General features: G+C 41.8%; 1 protein-coding gene across 1 annotated transcript in view; it reads left to right on the top strand.

The window, feature by feature from the left end:
- Nucleotides 1-24,550, top strand: part of INTS8 (integrator complex subunit 8) — a 60,724-nt gene that overhangs the window by 35,374 nt on the left and 800 nt on the right. The window contains 6 exon segments of the mRNA XM_075213830.1: nucleotides 8,523-8,641; nucleotides 9,364-9,467; nucleotides 10,277-10,327; nucleotides 10,432-10,505; nucleotides 12,701-12,765; nucleotides 20,785-20,828. Coding sequence (XP_075069931.1) covers nucleotides 8,523-8,641; nucleotides 9,364-9,467; nucleotides 10,277-10,327; nucleotides 10,432-10,505; nucleotides 12,701-12,765; nucleotides 20,785-20,828 — 457 coding nt within the window.

Raw genomic sequence — 24,550 nt, 5'->3', positions numbered from 1 at the left:
GCTTCAGGAAGGTCCAGTGTAGTGCAGGTTATAGGCCAGTTCAAACCAAAATATCCAAAGGTGGGGGTCAGCTCTCCAGGGGATGCACGCCGATTTTCCCAACAAGACTCCAAGTTAAACTAGTCTATTTACATTATAAAGTCAGCATCATTTTAAACATTTATTCCCTAACATCGCTAACTAGAATATACAATGTGCGATCCCTTCAGCGAATGAACCGGACAACTGCGGATGAATAAGGGATTAAAATGATACTAAACATGACATATTTCCTGCAACCTGAACCCTTGATTTCACTAACATGTATATAACTTATAATATTAAGTATAAATACTGCTACATTTCGACATAAATAACTGTGTTGCAACTGCAATTAATGTGTACTAATTATAAATGTGTATGTTCGTGTGAATGCATGTAAATTTGTAAACTTGTTATTTGCCACGTGTTGCGGCTGGATACGCCCCTCCACGCCGTAGCGTGCTCTACGCATAATTTTCAGACAAAGACAACCAAGTTTGCTAGATATTAATTGAAATGACTTTATCCAATTTGCTGACTTCGACAAAGGTATATGTCAAACATGTTCAGTTAAATGCCCTAGTGGTGCCTTTCTCATATATTCTCACCTCCTTTTACATTTCATAGGCTGATTTCACATTAGCCTTCTTCATCGTGAAGAGGTTTAACACACTAAAAAAGCCCATATACTTTACTTCCTTAAAAAGAAATAGTGGGCATTGTTTGTTTTCAGGAAACAGATGCCAAAACCACACTAATTTCTCTAAATAAACTTGTTAAAGGCACTGAGTACATTTAAGTAGGTGAAGATTTAAACCTGACCATTTATCTATTTATCGTATACAGTGGTCTTGAGTGAAACAAAATCACTCCACACATTACAATGCTACACCTGGTATATAGCACTCCATGGGGGGAGGTTTTATAGGGATGGGGTTTCTCACCAGTCCACAGTTTGCTTTGACTCTATTTTTAACTATGCTCTGCAGTGAGCACAGGTGGCCTCAGTTGGCTACCTGATGTGATCTAATGACTTTTTTTTCTGCAGTTCCACTAGGAGAATGTAGAGCTGGAAGCTCATAGTCCTTATTTTCTGCGTGGTTGCCAGAGGTGATACCATGTCCTACCTGAAACAGTGAGACGCTCTTAAATGTGTTGTCCATGGAGTATTAGTCATGGATCATGTGGGCAGTCGACTTGGAGGGCTGTACTCTCTCCAGGAGAGATAGGGTAACAAAAAAGAAAGGAGGAATATGTCTTTATATTAAGCCAGCGTTAATACAAAGTATACAGGAAGTTATTTACGAGAGTACTGGAGATAGCATAGAGACATTGTGAGTGGAAACATCCAGTGGTGGGAAAAGTTCAGAGAAGTTGCTGTTGGGGACATGATCTAAACTTCCAGATATTAGTGTGGTTGAGGAAGCCCAACTTCTACAGCAAATTGAAAAGGGTACACAACTATGTCAAGTTATAATTATGGGGGATTGTAATTAGTTGGACATAGATTGGAGTACTGAGACTTGTGGTACAACTAGGGACAACAGGTGTCTGAGCACGCTAAAAGATAATTACATGTCCCAATTAGTAGAGGAACCAACTAGGAACCGGACTATACTGGACCTAGTAATAACAAATAATGTAGACATGACATCAAATATTCAAGTAAGAGAGCACTTGGGAAACAGTGATAATAATATGGTCTCATTTGAAATTGGTTTCCAGAAGCAACTGTTTAAGTAAATTTTAGAAAGGCAAATTTTCATATGCTAAAGGAGTCTATAAAGTACATAGACTGGGACGTAGTTTTTTTGAAGGAAAAAATAAAGAAGAAAAGTGGGCTGTCTTTAAAATGTTGTTGGAAATATACACGTATACATTCATTCCTGTGGGAAACAAATTTAAAAGAATTAAGTCTAAACCAATGTGGCTAAATAAAATGGTAAGGGAAGCAATGAAAAGCAAGAAGCATGCATTTAAATTGTTGAAGTCTGAAGGGACTGAGGAGTCCTTCCATATCTACAAGGAATGTAATAAAACATGCAAAGAGGAAATTAGACAATGAAAAACAAGTTGCAAAAAAAAGTAAGACAAACCCTAAAAAAGTTTTTTAAATATATAAATGGCAAAAGGATTAAAAAAAGACAATATAGAACCCCTATGAAGTGAGGTAGGTGAATTAATTAATGATAATAAAAAAAGCAGAGGTATTAAACACCCTATTTTCTTCTATATTTACTAGAGCGGAACAAATGATAGGAATCATACATAAAAATGGAAATGCAACAGTTCCATTAATTAATACATGGCTGACAAAGGTAGAAGTCCAAAGATGACTGAATAAAATTAAGATAAATAAAGCTCCAGGTCCAGATGGCATACACCCAAAGGTTCTTATGGAGCTAAACTCAGAAATAGCTAGACCGCTATTCTTTAATTTTCATAGATTAGATCTCATCAGGCTCAGTACCGAGGGATTGGCGAATAGCAGATGTGCTGCTGTTGTTTAAAATGAGAATGAGATCACAACCAGTGAATTATAGACCTGTAAGCCTGACATCAATAGTGAGGAAACTACTGGAAGGTATATTAAGGGATAGTATTCAGGATTAGTTGGTGAGCAGTAAGATTATTAGTGGGAATCCGAATGGATTTGTGAGGGATAGGTCATGTCAAACAAATCTAATTAGTTTCTATCAGGAAGTTAGTGGGAACTTAGACCAGGGCAGCACAGTAGATGTGGTTTACATAGATTTTGCAAAGGCCTTTGATAAAGTGCCACACAAGAGGTTGGTTTACAAAATTAGGAAACCGGGTCTAGGAAACAAAATTTGTACTTTGGCCAAAAACCGGTTTGTAGAATAGGTAACAGAGAGTTGTGCTAAATGGAACAAAGTTTTAAGTGGAGTACCTTAAGGTTCCATGCCGGGGCCACTCCTTTTTAATATATTTATTAATGACCTTGGTGATGGTTTAGCGAGCAAAGTTTCCATTTTTGCAGATGACACCAAACTTTGCAAGATAATAAAATGAAAGCAAGATGTAGTTTCTCTGCTGAGGGATTTCAGCAAACTGGGGGATTGGGCGGCCAAATGGAAGATGAAGTTTAACATAGATAAATGTAAGGTTATTTATTTCACATAGAGATTGAAAATAAGCATGCTCAATGTCAAGCAGCAGCTGCAAGGGCCAACAAGCAATTGCATGCATAAAAAGGGGCATTGATGCAAGGGAAGACAGTGTAATTTTGCCAGTATATAAATCGCTGCTAAGACCTCATCTTCAATACAGAGTTCAGTTCTGGGCACCACTCTATAAAAAAATAAAAAAAACATTTTGGAACTAGAAAGAGTTCAGAGAAGGGTGATAACATTTATAGAGGATATGGAGTCCTTAACCTATGAGAAAAGCTTAGCTAGTTTAGGCATGTTTACTTTAGAAAAGAAGCATCTAAGAGGGGATATGATTACGATGTCCAAATACAGAGAGCTTTCATTGGAACTTTTTACCTCAAGGAGTGTACACAGGACACGAGGTCACTCCCTAAGGTTAGAGGAGAAGAAGTTTCACAATCGGCAAAGGAAGGGGTTCTTTACAGTAAGGGCAGTCAAGATATGGAATTCGCTGCCAGGGAAGGTTGTGATGGCAGATGCAATAGATATGTTTAAGAAAGGATTAGACCAATTTTTAGCGGAAAAGTATCTATGGTTACAACCGTTATTTAAAATGAAGAATAGTAGTTGATCCAGGGAGAAATAGGACTGCAATTTTGGGTCAGGAGGGATTTTACCTGAATGAAACAGATTGGCGGTTGCTTCATCTGAATCAATTTCAAATATAAGAGACGGATCGCAGGGGATTCAAAATAGGTTGAACTTGATGGACTGGTGTCTTTTTTTTTTCTCCCAACCTCATCAACTATGTTACTATGTCTCAAAAATAATCCTTAATATCCTCATCCTTCCTCTTCCAGAAGATACACATGTTGGAGGCAACTCATAATTATTCACAGGTTACACTGAGAGAACTTATTGTAGCCAGACAAGAATCATCCATCAAACTCCAATTTGTCTGTCAGAGTGTCAGATGGTAGTCTCTCGTCACTCCAGAGAACTCATTTCCACTGCTCTACAGTCCAATGACCGTGTACTTTCCTCAACTACAGTTGACGTTTGAGATTGATCATGCTGATCTGAGGCTTGTGTGGGGCTGCTTGGCCATGGAAAGTTCCTGAAGACTAGTTCTTGTGGTGACATTGCAACAAACTGTCTCTGGAAGCAACCAAGGACAGACTTTTTGCACAATACTCTCTTCAGGACTTGGTGGTGCTGTTCTGTGAGCCTGTGTGTCCTACCCCTAAGCTGCTGTTGCTCTTAGACCGTTCTATTTCACAATAACAGCACTTACAGTAACGGGGGCTGCTGTAGCAGGGCAGACATTTGATGAACTGAGTTGTTGGAGAGGTGGCATCCTATGACGGTGCTACGTTGAAAGTCGCTGACACATTCTACTGCTAATGTTTGACTATGAAAATTGCATGGCTGCATGTTGATATTTTGCACCTGTTAGCAATAGGTGTGGCTGAAGTGGCCAAACACACTAATTAAAATGGGTGTTCACATACTTTTGGTCATATGGTATAAATGATCCAGGGCTAGCACCTCTCTGAAGAGTTCTAGTGTTTCAAAACCTTCACAGACGTTTATCTGCGTCAAACCTTTGAAGAGTTTCCTAGTGGTAAGAGCCTAGGTCCAGACAACCATACGGCCAATTTTTACACCATTTGAGCAGATATGGTAGATCTCATGTTGCTGACGGCCTTTAACCCCCCGGCTTACTGAGGCACACATAGCAGTAATTCTGAAACCGGGGAGTGATACCCTATCCTACACCAGCTTCAGGCCAATCTCCTTATTGGTTGTTTAAATATCATATTTCAACTCTTATGCTCAGGTGCTAGAGATCTGTGGCCATACAAGAAAACTCTACAAGGCCCTATGACCGAAATCCTTGGTAATCCAAACCTTCTACCATCAGACTATTTGTGTCCCATACAGCTGCTGATTGCCTAGATTCCTGAGATCATCTTCATTACTACTATTACCTATTGCGCTTCCTGATGCCCCTGCACATCCTAGCAGTGGTGGATCCAGGGGAGCTATCGGGACAAACCCCCTTTCCCCCAGCAGCACAAACATACCTTTTAAATTGGCAAGACGCCGTTCATAGAGGGCAGGGCCAACCGGGACCAGCCAATCAGAATGAAGGGGGCGTTACTATGCTAAATGCCCCCCCTACCCCCACCAAACAAAAAATAGTCTAGGTCTGCCCCTGATGCCTAGGTCACAATACAATTATTTGCAACCAAAATATTTTTACATCTCCTTGTAAGTCGAGACAGACCTGCACAGGAATCCATCTTGGTTCTTTTTGCCCTGCTCCCAAATCATCGCCTATACATACACTACCGCTGATGCTTGGGCATTAGTGCCCAATGAGAGTAAAAACTAGGCAGAAAATTAACAACATCTTAATGGTCCAAAAGCTGCCTATTTATTTATAAAGTCTCTATTACCAGTAAGACACAAGAGACCATCTCCAAAATCATTGCATCATAATACAGAGTTCTTGCTGTGCTACAACGGATACACCCGTTTGTATGTCACCACTGAGATTGTGTAAAGGCTCATCCTTTTGGGAAAAAGTGATTTGGTTCATTAAAAAGGTCATTGACTTTAATGACCGTTCACCTCTGCTTTTATATATGGTAGTAGTCACTTCTCCCTCATAAAGGGCACCTGTAGACACCTCTTAACTACGGTAGGCCCTAGCCCTCCGCCGATATCTGAGTGGTGGATTGCCGACATCTGCACAATAGAGTGGGTAGGCAAACTTATGTTAATCAGTCTTGAAGACTAAATTTGTCATCCTGTAGTGGGGGCTGTCTAGCTTGATTTATGAACATGGTTTAACTTTATACCTTCGGTTAAGTAATATGGATTCATTTTGTGACTTAAATCCACAGTCTGTACTCTGAAAATGTTTCATTGTTCCCCCCCCCTTCCTCTACCACCTCTCCAGGCCGCCTTTTTTATATTAGGTACTTCCTTTTTATATGTTTTATTTCTTTCTCGTTTCTGCCTTTTGTTGTATCTTATGAGAAGTATTTAATAGACATGGAATTTGAACAAGAAAGTATAAAAAGAATCAATTAGACTTATTGCGTCAGATTAGGAGCCTGGCAGAGTATTAAGGGTGTTAACCATTGTCTGCTCTCCTCCTCCCTTCCCTGGGGATCAGCTGACGTGTGAATAACGACCTGGGTTTTTATGGATGATTATTCACCTGGATATGTTTGTACAACTGTCAGAGCAGGAAAAACTAAGATCACTTCCCCAGTAGTTGACGTAGTCCAGCATGTCTTCAGCAAAGTTTTCTATCAAAGTCCCGGTGGATGAAACGCATAAACTATTGTTTGTTTTTACCACGTGTCCTCAGCTGTTGCTTAGTCCAGTGTCGGAGAGTGTGTAGTACATAGGAAGAGATCCTTGTACAGCTGCCAGATATGAGCAGGAAAGACCAACAGTGGTAACACCCAAGAGGGTTATCATCTCCAACAGTCTCTCAGTGCTCTGCCAGGCTCTTAATCCCAGCCAGTAATTATTGGAGTAAATCCTGTTATACTGGTTTCACACTGAAATTCTCTTGTGGATTTTATCTAGGGATTCTTAATCCTTTAAGAAGGTATAATTTTCCTGTGGATTGGGTTTGTTTTTATAGATCAAGCAACATGATTTCATTTAATTTTTCCAATTTTTTATTTTCTCTTGTCCTCTACATCACACATTGTATTGCTGTACCTGGGTTTTGTCACTTGCTTACACTAACCTTACTTTTAAATTAAGAATCCAGTGGTATCCTCAGTGCATCCCACCCTTACATAACCCTACCTTCCCTTACAGAATCTCCCAGTACTGTCACTGTATCTCATCCTCACATAGCCCTATACTAACCTCACTGTACCTTCCCTTACAGAATCTCCCAGTACCGTCACTGTATCTCACCCTCACATAGCCCTACACTAACCTCACTGTACCTTCCCTTACAGAATCTCCCAGTACTGTCACTGTATCTCACCCTCACATAGCCCTATACTAACCTCACTGTACCTTCCCTTACAGAATCTCCCAGTACTGTCACTGTATCTCACCCTCACATAGCCCTATACTAACCTCACTGTACCTTCCCTTACAGAATCTCCCAGTACTGTCACTGTATCTCATCCTCACATAGCCCTATACTAACCTCCCTGTACCTTCCCTTACAGAACCTCCCAGTACCGTCACTGTATCTCACCCTAACATAGCCCTACACTAACCTCACTGTACCTTCCCTTACAGAATCTCCCAGTACCGTCACTGTATCTCACCCTCACATAGCCCTACACTAACCTCACTGTACCTTTCCTTACAGAATCTCCCAGTACCGTCACTGTATCTCACCCTAACATAGCCCTACACTAACCTCACTGTACCTTCCCTTACAGAATATCCCAGTACTGTCACTGTATCTCACCCTCACATAGCCCTACACTAACCTCACTGTACCTTCCCTTACAGAATCTCCCAGTACTGTCACTGTATCTCACCCTCACATAGCCCTATACTAACCTCACTGTACCTTCCCTTACAGAATCTCCCAGTACCGTCACTGTATCTCATCCTCACATAGCCCTACACTAACCTCACTGTACCTTCCCTTACAGAATCTTCCAGTACCGTCACTGTATCTCACCCTCACATAGCCCTACACTAACCTCACTGTACCTTCCCTTACAGAATCTCCCAGTACCGTCACTGTATCTCACCCTCACATAGCCCTACACTAACCTCACTGTACCTTCCCTTACAGAATCTCCCAGTACCGTCACTGTATCTCATCCTCACATAGCCCTACACTAACCTCACTGTACCTTCCCTTGCAGAATCTCCCAGTACCGTCACTGTATCTCACCCTCACATAGCCCTACACTAACCTCACTGTACCTTCCCTTACAGAATCTCCCAGTACTGTCACTGTATCTCACCCTCACATAGCCCTACACTAACCTCACTGTACCTTCCCTTACAGAATCTCCCAGTACCGTCACTGTATCTCACCCTCACATAGCCCTACACTAACCTCACTGTACCTTCCCTTACAGAATCTCCCAGTACCGTCAGTGTATCTCATCCTCACATAGCCCTACACTAACCCCACTGTACCTTCCCTTACAGAATACTTTTTTGACCTACCCCTAAACTCACTGTAGCGCACTGTACAGTATTCCCCAGTATGTTCACTGCGTCCCATACTTGCAGAAGTCTACACTGACTCTCACCGATGCCACACTATTCTCATTACTATCTATATATTAGACATTTACTAAAGTTAGAATGTAAGTAAATAACATGACAATGTCCAGCCACATGTCTCTTATTCCCTTGTCTCCCTCTCCTCAGCCTTCAGTCTGTAGACTTTGATGCTGTTGCTGTCACTGTAAAAGAGTTGGTGAAGTACACATTATCCATAAATTCCAACAACCATTCCTGGCTCATCATCCAGGCAGACTTATATTTTGGTGAGTGAAGGCCTATAAACCACAATAATGGGTCACGTACGGCTGTTATAGATACAGTGCTAGGATAATAAGAATCCTTACACTAGTTCCTATAGAGTTATAAATACAGCGAGCCGGCATCATGTCCCTATATGCTGACATCCTTCAGTAACAGGTTATTTTCATTTTTGGTGTCCCATCTCCTCTTAGAACCTGCATTGACTTAATATATGTCCCCATATTTCTACAACCCCATTATGCATTGGCTTGGGTAAATGTTTGGTCAGCCCAGTTTGTGGGCTCTGGACTACTCTCAGCTGGACGTGGTGGGTGTCTGGATGAATGCAGACCTTCTTTTATAAAATACTGTATGCAATCAGTCTTTACCTGGCACAGGAGGCCTTTACACAGAAAAAGCAAAAGAGTTCATTAAAGGCCCAACACCATGGTCATGTTTTGGTTCTTATCTACTAGACCTATTACCTGACGCTCTTGTTGTACTCTGGATAATAGAGAATAACTAGTATATAATAAAAGCATAGCAAGTTTGCAACAATATTTACATCAAAGCTTCTCCAATGAATGGCTATAAACTTGTGCTACGTGGCACTGGGTTAAGACTGCCTATGTTTTTTGCTTCAGTATTATATAATTGTTTGTTCAGGTTGCTGTGGATAAAGAACACTATTCTATCTCCATCTCTATGCCAAACTTATATATTTTGTGTGTATTTTTTTTCATAGCAAGCAACCAGTATTCTGCTGCTTTAAACTATTATCTTCAGTCGGGGGCAGTCTCCTCTGATTTCTTCACTAAGCAAGTTCCTCCAGATGTCTATACAGACCAGGTGAGTAACAACACACACAGCGCTATGAGCCTTGGCAGACTGACATATTTACTCTTTTTTTTTTTTTTTCTTCTTCTGTACTTTGCATTTTATGGTTTATTAAAGTTGTATTCATTATAAAATGGCTCAATTCGTATTACACAGAGCTGTACAGACCTGACCTATTGGGGCTTACAGTGTAAATTCCCTATCACAGACTCACACTCTAGGGTCCGTATTGTCCGAAACCAATTAACCAACCAGTATGTGTATGGACTATGGGGGGAAAATGGAGCACCCAGTGGAAACCCACATAAACACAGGAAGAACATACAAACTCAACACAGATAGGGCTCCAGCACTGTGAAAGAGCAATACTAACCACTGTGGAACCCTGTCATGGGATTCCATGCAGTCAGGTTGCTATTTTTTCCCTAGTGAAAGACTAATAAAATATTTCAGAAAAATAAGACATTTGTACAACAGCAAATTATGCAGGATTTATGATGTTGGAAAGTGTTCACGATCAATTCTGTAGTCCATAAATGATTGATAGATTTATTTACTGGGCAATTATAGCGAACAAGTGATAAATTGTGCATGCAATTATTATTTTCATAGTATTGATCCCCACGTTTAATATTGACAATTGTCAAATAATATTGAAAATATGTCACTGAATCTTGTAACCCCCTCGGCTGCAGTTTCAGAACTAGACAGGAACAATACAATGCAAAGCACAGTCTGGTGGTTAGAGGTAGACATGCAATGTTCATTGGATAAATCGAGGGACTATGTTTTAGTGATTGGCGTATCTTTTTTATATGCAGGTGATTAAGAGGATGATAAAGTGCTGTTCTCTGCTGAACTGCCACACACAGGTATGAGGGGACGCTATCTAAATGCTCTATAGAATTCTGGGCAATTAGAACATTCCATAGAGGCTGCTATGAAATAGTTTTAATGGTTTTATTTTGTTTTGCAGGTTGCTATACTATGCCAGTTCCTCAGAGAAGTTGATTATAAGACTGCCTTTAAAGCCTTGCAAGAGCAAAATAGGTAAAAGCAAGTTATAAATGGAATTATTTGGGTAGTTTCACTCTAGCATTGATTACAAAAGCCTTTTGGAACCAAACAAATGCGGTAATTCATCTCCATTATATGTGGTATGTATGTAGATTCTTATCAAACCGTGTGTAAACCATTCCTGCTACTGTCCAGAATCTACATAGGCTGTAAAGCAAGTCCTTTGTTACAAATAAGATGACTAATAACAGTGAAGGTATATGGAAGGCATAGAATGATAAAATTAAACCATATTTTAGTAGATGTGAGCTGCACTATATTGTATTTCCTTTAGTTTGGCCCCTTTTAATGTCAGAATAGTTCCAGTTACTCAGACAATCATTCACAAGTTGTTGACTTGGATGTGGGGAAAGATTTCACAAAATGTCATAGCCAATGAATGAATGAATCAATCAATCAATCAATCAGCTATAGCTGATATTTTTCCTTCAGCCAATGGGAACACTGACTTATAGGTGTAGTTAAGCACCGCCCACAGATGGCAAGGCACTTGGTTACAGCAGAATACACCTCTACTCGCCTCCACTTACACACAAGGGAATTTAAAGATGATGAATGTGACCATCATCGCCTAAAAATTGTTATTGCTTTCACTTTGCTTTCAGGCTTTGCCTGCAACTCGCAGAATGGCATTTACATCATTTCCTGCTGCTTCTCTTCCTCTGGGGAGTGTGATGAAGGGGTATTATTGGTAAAAGGTTGAAGAGAAGACCGTGACAGAGAGTTAGCATCAGCAGCTGTTTATGTGCATGTAGACCTCTACTCACCTGGTTCCATTGTAAGACTTGCAGGTGATGCGTTGATGGCTCACTTTTCCCTCCTGGGGGACTAGAGGTGCTTCATATGTCTCTTGTGTAGATCAGCCACAGAGAGAGCTACAGAGTCCTGCTTCCGACAACCCTTTACCTGTTTTTATTCCACCTTCTCCATAGGGACTGGTTTTAGTCATATGTCTACCATATCAACCTGAACAGAACTCCTATCAGAAGTTCACTGATAGTATGTTTGAATCTGCAGCTAACCACATGCAGTCAGGGGAGAAGGTGTCTTGGAGACCTTCACACAGTTCCTGTGCTCATGTTTCATTAGACAGACCATCTCCAGAAGCCATCGTCCTACCTGGAAGATGCAGCCCTTGACGTATGAAAATGTGTTGCTTGAATCTTGGCCAACTCCATAGTTGTTTGAAGGGCCAGTGGATTCTCTGTTGTCCATCAGTGTTCATGATCCATCTAGCCGTTCAGGCATGGTCTCATCACCTTGCCAGCAAAGGACTAACAGCCTAATCGTACAATGTTTATAAATCATCATTTCAGCACTAGCAGTGCCGGAAGTGCTGAGAATATGCCTCTGGTGGAAGGAACAGAGGCCACTCTGTTAGAAAGTGTGCATACTAATTTTCAATTCCCAGAATGAAAATTGCTAAGTTGACAGACCCTGGAACCAGAGGTCACCAAGCGGTGGGGGCTGTCCTGTAGCCCTCACAACATAGAGGTTAAATTACTAAGTACACATTAAGTACACAGTACTACGCTTTAAGCAGCTAAGATCATATCAAAGAGCACTGAAGATCACTAGGTAGAGCATTACATTGATTCTCCCTGCCTGGGACTGACCAAAGCAGGGCTGGCACACTGATAGTGTGCCACCATGACTCGTTCATGGTAGTGGATGAGTCGTGGTTCTTTTCAAAGGTCTTCCTTACACACTTCCTCACAGTTTTATCAGGTGCTCAGACGACCTTTGGTAGGAAGGTGCTGCAGATATTAGTTGCAGAGTGCCCTTCCCCCTGTGGCTGGTGCTTAATCCCAGTGTTAGTCTGTGTCCCCATTTTGCAACGGAGTAAAGAATTTTTCTGTAATACGCTCCAGTTTTTTTTAATCCTCTTGTCATTTATATACCATATCGTATGAAATATCAGCAAAGAGCAGTCACATAGTTGTAGAAATGTAATTGCACGCCCCATATACAGAACAGTACCATATATGCTGTGATACATTGCAGTCTCCAGTCAGCAGAAGATGGTCTCTTGTATATTCACTCATCAGTTGTACCATCTTGTCTTTTCATATCCATTAAGATTTGCTTTGTCGCCTACTACTTGTGACAAGTAAAGGTTGTTGTGTTTTTTTGTTTCTTTTTAATGTTTTGCGTCTCCTTTTTTACAGCCATGATGCAATGGATTCATACTACGAATACATATGGGATGTGACTATGTTGGAGTATTTAACAAGTATCCTTTTCTTTATCTGTCATAAAATACATTTTACATTTCACCTTTAATTAAAGATTACTCTACCAGATTTGGTCAAACAAATCTTAATGATAATAATGTTCTCTCTACTGGGAATTATATGGATATTAGAAGGATATTATAAAGACAATAAGACACAGACAAGTACATTTATATGGTTCAGACATCCATTGTGACTTAATATTTTTTTATTTACAGTAGTGGTTGCATGATTCCTTGTATTGCAGAAAGTTTCCTAAAATTATTCCAAAATGTTTCAACCGGTTCGAAATTGCTCATTCGTTACAAATCAGTTAAAAAAATAAGGGTAGGACTGGCGCTCCTTCTAAATAGGCACAAACAGTAAAAGAAAGTAACTGAATAAACAAAAAAGTACAATAAACATAAATGAATTCAAACACAAACAGTTGGTGAGTTCCATATTAGGGGTAAGTAAAGATGCCTGACACAATCCCTTCTCCCTTCTAGGTATACTCGCAAACGTTTTTTAGAAACTTCCGCGTGACATCCCACATTCTGATTTCCCAAAGTTTATGATATGTAGTTTCATTAGGTTCACCAGATCGAAAAACAAGGACACAGTAAGTTCCCAGAAAGCTTGATAGTCTACTAGAAGGCAGAGCACTGTAAGAAAACAAAACTTCTCTTCTATAACCCTCCTGCTCCTCTGCAGTTTTATTTTCAGCGTCTTGCATTGTAGGTGGCTATAGAACCTTGCCCTCCTTATCCCTTCTTTTTTTTATTTACTGAATTTCCTACTAAAACCTCTACTGAGGGGCTGCTTCAGCTGCCCAATGAGAATGATTGATTTATTTGTTGACTCTATAGATCAAATGTTCTGCCTCCCATTCCTGGTGGAAGACCACAAGGCTGGAACCAAGTATAGCTTTTACTTCCATCCTGGCAAGGGTCTTAATTCAGCCCATCTCTGACCTTTTGAGGAAGGTAGACTTATATGCCTGAATCTGACAAAGCGCCTTCCCTTCCCTGGGTTAGGCTGCTTGAAATCACTTTGGATAAGTTAGTGGACTAAAATGGAGAAGCCAAGAATTACAATGAGGTTATGGTCCAGGACGACTCTGCAACTCAGTTGGGATTAAACTATATTTCTCTATCCTCCCTTGGGGGACACCAGGGACATTGGGATATAGAGTAGAAACAGGGCGAACTGGCACTTTAAATTTCTATTCAAGCCCTAGCTCCTCCCCTTCTATACCTGACTTCCTGCTAGCCTCAGTTTAGTTTAAGTGCCCGGCGAACGGGCTGCGTCTGGGCTGAGTAGCAGCCCAATTCTGTTATTTTTTTGCTAATAGGAGGCTTTCTGCTTCCTGTGCCTGACAGCCGGCAGCTCAATGAGCTAAGATGCGGCTGTCAATCACCGCTCCCAGACACCAGAATAGGCCGCTATTGTACAGCTCCAGCTTCTCCCCTTTTCTGTCCTGAGTCCTGTATGGTACAGGTTTGGGGGTTGTTGTTTTCCAGGGTTTTGTCTTTTAGTCTGTGGGGCTGTTTGGCTGTATTGCAGGCTCACTATCTGTATTAGATTTGTGTGCTGCTTGTCGTCTATACTGTGTTTTGTTCACTGTTTATTACACTGTGTGTTTTTGTCCCAGCTGTTAACCTGCATGGACTTTCCCTTATCCGACATGTTAAGGCTGGTGTTACTTCTATGGTGAGTCTCACCTGTGCTGCCTGTAATGTTAAGCTACCGTCTGGGCAGTCAGGCGCGCAGGCTCTGTGTGCAGCTTGTCAGCCTTCAGATTGCACACCGTGTGAAACAGCAGCTGTTGGTTCAGATACAGCGGAAACCACCTGGACTCGGTCTCTTTACAATATTCTGGCTGAACTTGCCCAGTTGGTGCGGTCTCAGGCTGTGGCCGCTCCTTCTCCTAATTCCGCTTCCACTGTGGTGAATGTGATGAGTTTTGGTTTGCTAAGTCAGGTTTTGACTGTTTCTACCCCGGCGGAGTCTGTAGAACAAGCTTGGGTACGGGGACTTGCATCTTCAGTACAAGGTTTGGTTTCAGTCTCTTCCTCCTTAGAGAGAATATTGCAATCTGCTACACCATCTTCCTCACGTAAGCGCAAGCGGGTGGTGGCACCCCTACAGGGAACTGAGTCAGATTCTGACTGTTGTTCCCAGGAGGAGGGTGAATTAGCGGTGGATTCTACATGGATGCTCTTTCTGTGGTGTAGGAGGTTCATACTGATCATCATAGTGTGGAGGAGTTAATACAGGCTGTGCGTCAGGTACTTGATTTTCCTGAGAAAGAGGTTCCTGATGCTGCAGAGGCTTCTCTTTTTGCACGCCTGAAAAATAAATCTTTTCTCTTTCCCCGCTTCTTCCCAATTGGAAGATTTGTTGGCTGAGCCTTGGGCTTCCCCATATAGGAAGTTCCAAGTATCTCGGCAATTGCAGTCGTGTTATCCTTTTCCTCCTGGGGTTCTCGCTAAATAGGAGGCTCCTCCATATGTAGATGCTCCTGCCAAGGTAACTACTATTCCTCTTTCTAATGCAGCCACTCTTAAGGACAGCCTCAACCTTACGGTCTGTACCATCATTAAGTCTATTTTCGTGGCAGCAGGTACCGCTCTGAGGCCTGCCTTGGCGTCGGCGTAGTTGAACAAAGCTGTAGAACACTGGTCAGAACAGCTGTCTGAAGGTTTGGCAGGCAGGCCATCCTCTGAACTGCTTCCATTAGTGGAGCAGATTCAGAGGGCGACAGATTTAGGCAAAGCAGCTCTGCACGCGGGACTGATTGGGGCACGCATCTCTGTTTCTGCAGTCTCAGCTCGTCAGACGCTCTGACTTAAGTCCTGGTAGGTTGATGTTGAGTCTAAAAAGGCTCTTGAAACCATTCCTTTTTCTGGGGATGTTTTGTTTGGCCCTCAACTTGACTCCATTATCAGTCAAGCAACCTAGGCGGTTCTTTTCCACAGGGCTTCACACTTGTCCACGAAAGCGATTGGCTTTACGAGAAGCGATCCAATCCCTCCTCTCTTCCAGTGTAATTTTTCCGGTCCCAGATTACCAAAAAGGTTTGTGTTTTTATTCCAACCTTTTTCTCGTGCCAAAACCAGACGGCTCTTAGATGAATGTAAAATCATTGAACACTCGGGTCAGAGTGCCCAAGTTCAAGATGGAATCTTTGCGCTTGGTCATTCACAGCATGGAAGAGGGAGAATTCATGGTGGCTCTAGGCATCAAGGATGCCTATCTCAATGTTCCTATCTGGAAGGGTCATCAGTCCCTCTTGAGGTTTGCGGTTCGGTCAAAGCACTTCCAGTTTCAGGCTCTTCCCTTTGGGCTGGCCACGGCCCCGTGTATCTTCACCAAGATCATGGCGGTCATGGCTACTCTACTAACGGCTACTAACATCCTAGGGGATTACAATCATCCCTTACCTGGACAATCTTCTTTTAAAGGTAGAATCTCCAGAGGTACTCTAGTCGCACATCAAAGTAGTGATCCAGACTCTAGAATCTCATGGTTGGATTCTCAACTTCAAAAAGTCCAAGTTGATCCCATCCCAGCGGATGATATTTTTGTGTCTTTTATTCAACACCCAACAACGATGGGTGTTCTTACCTCAGGACAAAATTCTAGCCTTGCAGAAAATGGTGAAATCTCTCTGTTGGAGGCAAAACAGCCCTCTGTGCATTTCGGCATGAGAGTTCTGGGCAAGATGGTATCGACTTTCAAGGCGGTCCAGTTTGCTCAGTTTCCTGCACAGTAATTCCAGTTGGAACTTCTGTGACAATGCTACAAATTTCATCTGAATCTGGCGGGCCAGGTATTCCGCCTGTCTCCGCAAGTGCGTCAGTCGCTTCTTTGGTGGTTGCACAAACGAAATCTCTCCAGGGGATGCCCATTCTCAATTTGGGATTGGACCTTGATCACAACGGATGCAGGTTTGCGCCTTAGTTCTTTGAAAGAAGACCAAAAGGGCTGACACCTGACCTTTCAAAGAAGACTCGCTGTCATACCTGATGTGTACACTTTGATTCAGGGCGTGCTCCATGTACAACCTCCATATGTTCCTCCGGAAGCACCATGAGATTTAAATTTGGTGTTGAATGCTTTACAGCATCTGTCTTTTGAACCCTTGAATACAGTGGAATTCAAATTTCTAACCTGGAAGACGGTCTTTCTTTTGACCATTTCTACGACAAGAAGAGTTTCAGATCTTACAGCTTTATCTAGCATGTCTCCTCTTTTTGTTTTGCATGAAAACAGAGCAGTTATTCGAGCCAAGCCTTCTTTCCTTCCTTAGGTCGTGTCTAGATTTCATTTAAATCAAGACATTGTCATTCCTGCCCTGACTAATTCTAGGTCTTCGGAAAAACGATTCTATTCATTATCTCAGTGTTGTCCGAACCTTGCGCATTTATGTGCGAAGGTCTTAGAATGTGCGCAAGACTGAGCTTCTTTTAATTCTCTACAATGCTCACAAGAGAGGCTGGCCAGCTTCTAAGGTGACTATTTCTAGGTGGATTACAACTGTTATCCGTCAGGCTTATAGTAGGGCTGGGGAGCCTGTACCAGATAATCTGCAGGTGCACTCTACAGGGTTTGTAAATGCTTCCTGGGCGACCCGCCATGGTGCCTCCACTGAACAGCTGTGTGGTCTTCTGTACACACATTCACTAGGTTTTACAAGTTTAATGTGCTTACATCCAAGGATGCAAGTTTTGGAAGGAAGGTGCTTTGTGCTGTTTCTTCTGAGCATTCGCTCACGTAAAGCAGCTTTGTGATGTCCCCGGTGTCCCCCAAGGGAGGATAGAGAAAGTGATTTTTGTTCTTACATAAAAACCTTTTCTCTTAGTCCATTGGGGACACCGGGCGCACACCCTTACCGCTGTGGTTTCTCCTACTGTTTGACATGGTGTCTTGTTAAGAGAATGTTATTGTTTTTTTAATTTTATTTTATTTTCTTGTTTTCTCTTTTATCTCCGCTTTCTGTGGGCTTGGTTATACATAAACTGAGGCTAGCAGGAAGCGGGGTATAAAGGGGGGAGGAGCTAGGACTTAGTTAAACAGAAGTTTAAAGTGCCAGTTCGCCCTGTCCCTACTCTATAAACTAATGTCCCCGGTGTCCCCCAATGGACTAAGAGAAACGGATTTTACGTAAGTAAAAAAAAATTCCTATTTTTCCAGGTGACCAAGGCCATTGACTTTCTTATTGGGGCTGTACTCTCCAACCTCTTAACATGTAGGATCCCAAAGACCAGAACTAGCCTCAACATTCCATTCTGAAGAAATGGACCTGCTACCATTTGTTTATCTCAGGATCAGTTCTGTAACAATTTGGTTTTGGGGAAATGGGCAATCCAGCTAAGCGTTGTCTTATTTTGATTTGCTTTGGTACCCTTTTCCAAGGGTGACCTTGAATGCTGGGGAACTCTGTCTGCAGTTGACTCACCGATCCTTTGGCTCTATGATTCTTCTCCCAGATGTCTCAACCTTGAATGACCCCTTGGACAAGAGAATGGAATGGCTACTGATAAGCATTTTTAACCACTTCAGGATCAACACTTAGACCACTCTCTGCTGCAATCTGGTTGCAAAGACAACATTCAATTAGGTGTAAAAGCTCTTAGGAACTACAGAACAGCATGCCCAGATCAGAGCTGGTGGTTAGACTCCCACATTGTTCTATATGGAACATAGACTCAAAATGTCCCATTCTGTCCTTTAGGAAAGGCCTTGTTTGGGGCTAATATGGAGAAGATCATCAAAGATATCACACAAGGAAATACTACCTTACTTCTGCGTGGTAGACTTTGTAACCTACTATACCAGCTGAGTTTTATGGGCTCAATAGAGGATAGGGTTTGCCTATTAAATTTGGCTATGCCCGGTCTTATTCCATGCCCAACCTTTGAGTGTTCAACATAATTTCCAGAGGCTATAGAATATTGTTTTCAGCACTTCCTCTCAACCAATTATTTCTGTCCTGGGTTCCCAAAGTCCTGTTCACAAGAAAGATTATAACATTAATATCCAAGGGCATTTGATTACTGCAATAATCTTCCCTGTTCCATAGCGCCATAATAGTCAGTGGTTTCCACTTGGTGCCCAAAATAGAGCCCCAGCATTCCCAAGTTTCTGATGCTGTATACCCCCATGGTTTTCAAAGTTTCCTTTTTGATATGGTATGACACTGGATGTTCCTTCGCCAGGATAAAGGTTGACAACTTTTTCACCTAATATCTCATCTTCTAATCAATCCAAACTCCACAATTGGGTGCTGTGGGGGCGATGGTCTACACACTGAAGTTGGTCCCCTATCCTTGCAATTTCACCTGTATTTTCTACAGACCATGCTCTAGAAACAGATCTCTCAGCCACTCCATCTAACTGTCCTGCAGGGTGGTTACCTCCCAAGGATTGTGGATAGATCAGTTGGTAGGGAGTCCTTATCTGACAGATAATGACAATGGGCAACAATGTTTAGTCCTGTGGGTAATTCCTCTCTGTCACGTTTGAGGAATGTGGTCTCAACAGGATTCCACTTTTCTGATTATTATTTTGGAACTTTGCCATATACCCGACTCTGATCACCTCAATAATTTTCCTTTTAGGGTCAGACCCCAGGATACAGATGGACAATGAGTGGAGACATTTGTTTCAGCAATCTTTAACGCTCTACAGCCTGTGTGACGGCAACTTGGAGGTAGACTTTCTGAGCTGTCAAAGCCTGGATCCCAACAAGTGGTGACTTCACCCTGAGGTTTTTTGGGATAAGGTAGATGTGAGGGTTGCCAAAGATAGACCTGCTGGCATGGCGTCTAGTTTCTCTTTATAGATGTGCTGATACTCCTATGGCCAGATCAGTTCATATACCCTCCTAACACTACTCTGTCATGAAATTCTGCAGAAGGTCAGGTTCATGAGTGATTCTTTTATCCTGACTGGCCAGGTATATTGCTCTGATTGATCCCCTTCTCGACTTGGCTTGGTGTCTTCCTTTTTAACTAAATCTCATGTCTCAGGCCCCCTTCTTTCACAAAGGCTTACTGGAGCTGTTGTGACTCTGATGATGAATTGATGCAAGGATTTGGGTGCAGAAATCTTCCTCTTCCCATGTCTATCACAGGTTTTGGAGGTCATATCTTGGCAGGGGCAAGGAATGGGAGGGTTCTCATCACAGACTTTTCGGGCATCCCACCTGCTTCTTTTTATCCAGGGAGGGTAAAAAGCGTTCACTTAGAGTACAGGTATCTGCTCTGTCTTCTTTCAGCACCAACTTTTACCGTGTGTGGGCCATGTTCGGCCACACTTTTCCATGATTATCTTTGGGACCGCAATCTTATTTTGAACATACTTCTTTGTCAGTTTTTCAGTCTACTCTATTCCTCTTGTTTTTGTCTCATTGCTGGCAGAACACTGAAGGTGCTGGAGGGTTTTACTGTAGAAAAGTTTTAGATCTCATTCCCTGAGGAATACAGATGGTGGAATTATATTCCAGGCAGGATAGTGGAAGAAAAAGTACAAAAACTATAATATTTACACGCTCTTAACCCCATTTTTAAGAAACTAACATACGCACGTATAAGTCTTTTTAGACATGTCTTGTGCACAGCCGTCATTTAGGGGCACATGGCTCTTCTGTCCTTTAGAAATAAACAAGCATTTGCATGAAGGGATATTTTGCTTATGTGAGAAAAAAAAAATATGCTACTAAAGAATTCTGAGCATCTGTCCAGAATCACAGTCACGTGTTAAAATGTGTTGAAGGATACATCCAGATTAATGTTTTCTGGAGCATATTTGTAGCTTCACATACACTCCTGATATCGTCTTAAAACAATTCTCCATTTTCACCTTGCTTGTATTTCCAATGGAGGGCTCCCTCATTCCCCACGCTTCTGCAGCATTTATAGAAAAGCAAAGTCCACCTGAAATTACCCCAATGTCGCATTTACAGTATAGATGGTATGTGTATGATTGTTAATTTTAAAATGCAGTTTTAATTTCTTTAATCAGTCTTCCAGACTTACACCACAAACGGGGAGAGCTCGATAAGAGACAAATAGCGGTGAGTGACAGATTGACTTGAATGAAAAATAAAATAAATATATTTTGAAAGGAACAAATATCATAGTTGTAGGCTCCATCTTATTCATGTTTCTCATTGAAGAGAAGAACAAAATAATAGACTAAGGCAGAAACTGCTGCAAATTATGATAGAAAGTCATATCAAGCACATTGAGAAAAGAAAATTTATTTTTACAGATTCTGTAGGTAAAGAGGACTGGTGTTTGTCAGTACAAATTGTAATGCAAATTTATTTATTTCAAAAGGTGTGTATGTGTAATATGTATGTGTGTGTGTATAATGTATGTGTAATAAGTCTTGCAATTGTGCATTTTAATATTAAAAAAAAATGTATGGAACAAAGGTGCAAATAACATTAGTCAGGGCCAAGTGTAAGGCAGATGCAGAACTGAAGGTGTGTAGTAAGTTTCCACCTGTCCTGAAACTACAGCTTCCTAATGACTTGATCATTTTGCGGATTTAAGTACATCCTACAGAATATAGGTTACCTTCTCCACCAGTGGGGAAACGGACACATTTTTGTAGACTGCCTGAAACAAGTCTCGCCATTATCTGACCAGCCAGATTAGCAAAAGTTTAATTTTTAAACTAATTTTGAAATGGAACTACTAATATTGCACCACCTTGAAGGGTAGGACCATCTTTACCAAGTGTTTCATGCAAAAAACAAACCAACGCGGGTCTGTGAGCTGATTGAGACTTTACAAATAGTTGTCAACCTGCAGCCCCAGGAAACCCATCAGCTGGGAAGGTGTCGGGTTCGATTTCTTGCACAGTAGCAAGTGATCCAACCATGTGATTGTAAGGTTGAGCCTGCAGCAAGTCCATGAAAGCTGCACTGATTAGCAGATCATACAAGTAGGAAATGGCTCACTCCCCCGGATCTCAGAAGGGTCATCGCTGCCATGATCTTCGTGAACACCCTCAGTGGTGTTATCAGGCCATAAGGTAGAGCCTGAAATTGAAAGTAATGGGATGGAGTGGTAGATCTTGGAAAGCACTGGTGTCCTTAAACTCTAAAACGGTTTCATGTTCATGTCTGTAGTCAAAGATTCCGTCCTAATACTAATGTTGGCGACCTACCCATCATGCTGTTTGTCTGGCTGAAAACATTGGAAATAAACAACTAGCTGCCCACTCCTGTTTTCCTCTCTACTAACCTCGACGAGGAGTGGAAGTTTGTTTTCTGGAAGTCTTAAGTCCTTACTTTCCCTAAGGAATGAAACATATGACCTTTAGCTCTGGGGGCATTAATGACTAGACAGGAACTCTTCCCCCCTGTGGCCACACAAATAATCTTATCCAGGTCAATAACGAATAAGACATCCCCAGAGAAAGGAAGGCACTCCAGTGTCCTTTTGGACTCTGTCAACTGCCCATGTTCTAAGGCAAAGAGCATGACATGTCGAGACTATTCTAGACCCAATAAGCCCCAAATATTTGGAGGCCTCATTGATATGCTCCACCAGATATAGCAAATCCTAAATGAGCCTACAAGATTGCAATCTCTGCCAAATGCTCCAGCCACCTGAACACTGCTTTATTGACCCAAGCTGAAGCTAAGATGGGTGCCCCTGCCACCACGTAAACGGACTTGAGGGTGACTTCAATCCATTAAGGTAGCAGTGTTTGTTATTGGCATGGTGGTAGTCTTAGATAGGCATGCATTATGGAAGCACCCAACCTAGGCAGAGACTAACGGTTCACTGTAGCCTCGCTAAGGAGCGTATAAAGAGACTGCAAACTGTGAGACCCAAAACCTATGATCAGATTTGGTCCACACTATACATAACAGATCTTCAGGAGAGAAAAGTCTGTCCTCTGTTGTCCGGAATCTCCCAACTCTTCGCTGTCCTGAATATTTAGAGCCTGACAGACGGCTTGCACTAAATTCTCTTCTCCATTTCCTCTTTTTGCCGGGCATTGCCTCGGTGAGAAAAGCCTGCTAAGGAGGAGGTGCTTGACAAGGAAAAGCACATCCCAGTGTCCCCTCACGTGGATGAAAGAGAAAATAAATTTGGCACTTAATTGGCTAACCTACATGCTGTGTTCACACATGGTAAGCGTAGGTCGATCAGAGGGGCCCATTAATTAAGCCATAAACCATGCGGAAACAGCTTTTCCCGCATCATTTAGGCATTTTTATAGTAACACACCCATCTAACAGAAGAGATATGGATATATCCTGCATTGGATTAAGTGTTGCATTAAACCACAGTCCCCATATTTTTCAATGGGGACTGTGGTCTGGGCCAATTTAACAAGCTCCAAAAAGCCTAGCTTTTCAGAGCTTGACCTTGATAGCTAATGCCATCTAAAGAGTAAGTTAGCCGTTCTACCCTATGGGGAGAGCATCGCAGGAGGAATCTACAGATCAGACTTCTTGCTTTCCTTTCTATTAAGTAATGAAAAATGGCTCTGGGCATGTGCAATAAAGACTCCGCGTCAGAGTTGTTAGTTACCATGTTCTGATTTAAGAAATGGCAGTGTTCTATTATCCTTCATCATTGTAACCAGGGATGATATTTAACACAGAGGGGGAGGGGGAATGACATGACAATGAATAAATAGCCCCCCTGAAGCGACAATTGCACATAGGGCAAGGTTGTCTGAAAAAATTGTTTTTGTTTTTCTTGCATGTAGACTGCCTTTATTTGCTGTAGCGAAATAGATTGAAAGGAGATTCCTCCCTGCCAATAGCCACTGTCAGGGTGACTCATCCCATCCCTGGGTGCGCGCTGAGTGCTCTGTGACCATCACTGTACATATCTGCAATGACTGCACTGGCTCCGCCTCTTCCTCTTGGTGCATGGAAGTATGAACCAGTACGGTGCTTTGTGGTTTTTCTTTTCTTTAAAGTGTGCTGCTGAGAATGAGTTGGACTCAGCCCATGACTGCAAAGATTAAGTCTGTAGGACTTGTACTTAGAGGTGGAATAGCTGAACACCACGATTCATTTTATAGAATTATTTTGCAGACAAATCTGCACTCCCTATTTTAAAAACAAATGCTTTAAAGACATCTTTACAGACTAAAATATGATTTAACACTACATAGACAAAACAAAAACAAAACCTGTACTGTACTCAGCGAGTGCTAGTGAATCATTGCTGTAAAGCTTTGTACACACTACAGAAAGCTACTGCAGATGCAGTTTCTGTAATGATTTTACCGACGTCTGAAAGTCCCGATGCGCATGCAGATTCATGTGTATACACCCCTCAACCATCTGATGAAAAGATCCTGACTCTGCACTCTATAAATATCTGCCTACACACTTGCCCTGTCATTCATCGTGTATTTTAGTTTACAACATCCAATACGATGTGCTATAGTACGATAAAACACGATCGTGGGAGCATAGACACTAATGCGATATCGGACCAAACTGTCCTTAAAAGGTGTGATTGACCTGATAATTGCTTGAAAAACCTGTAGTGTGTACCCAACTTTAGTTTATTTGGAAAAGTGCAATCCTATAGATGGTATTGACAGAGGTAGGTTAAAGTCTTGTTTTCTTTCTGTATTTGTTTTCTGTTGTGAAGTACTGTAGATTATACTGCACTATATAAATAAATGTTAATAAAAGAAACATGGTACTTGAGTAGCGGGGATACAACTCCTTGTGCAACTTTTTAATCATTGTTTTTCCTATGTATACTTGTAGGATTTTGGGGAAGGACATAGTTCAGTGTTGGCTAA

The sequence above is a fragment of the Mixophyes fleayi genome, chromosome 5 (genome assembly GCF_038048845.1).
Source record: "Mixophyes fleayi isolate aMixFle1 chromosome 5, aMixFle1.hap1, whole genome shotgun sequence".
In the NCBI taxonomy this organism is placed as follows: Eukaryota; Metazoa; Chordata; class Amphibia; order Anura; family Limnodynastidae; genus Mixophyes; species Mixophyes fleayi.
The sequence above is the reverse complement of the archived record's forward strand: the minus strand, read 5'-3'. Positions and strand labels throughout refer to the sequence as shown.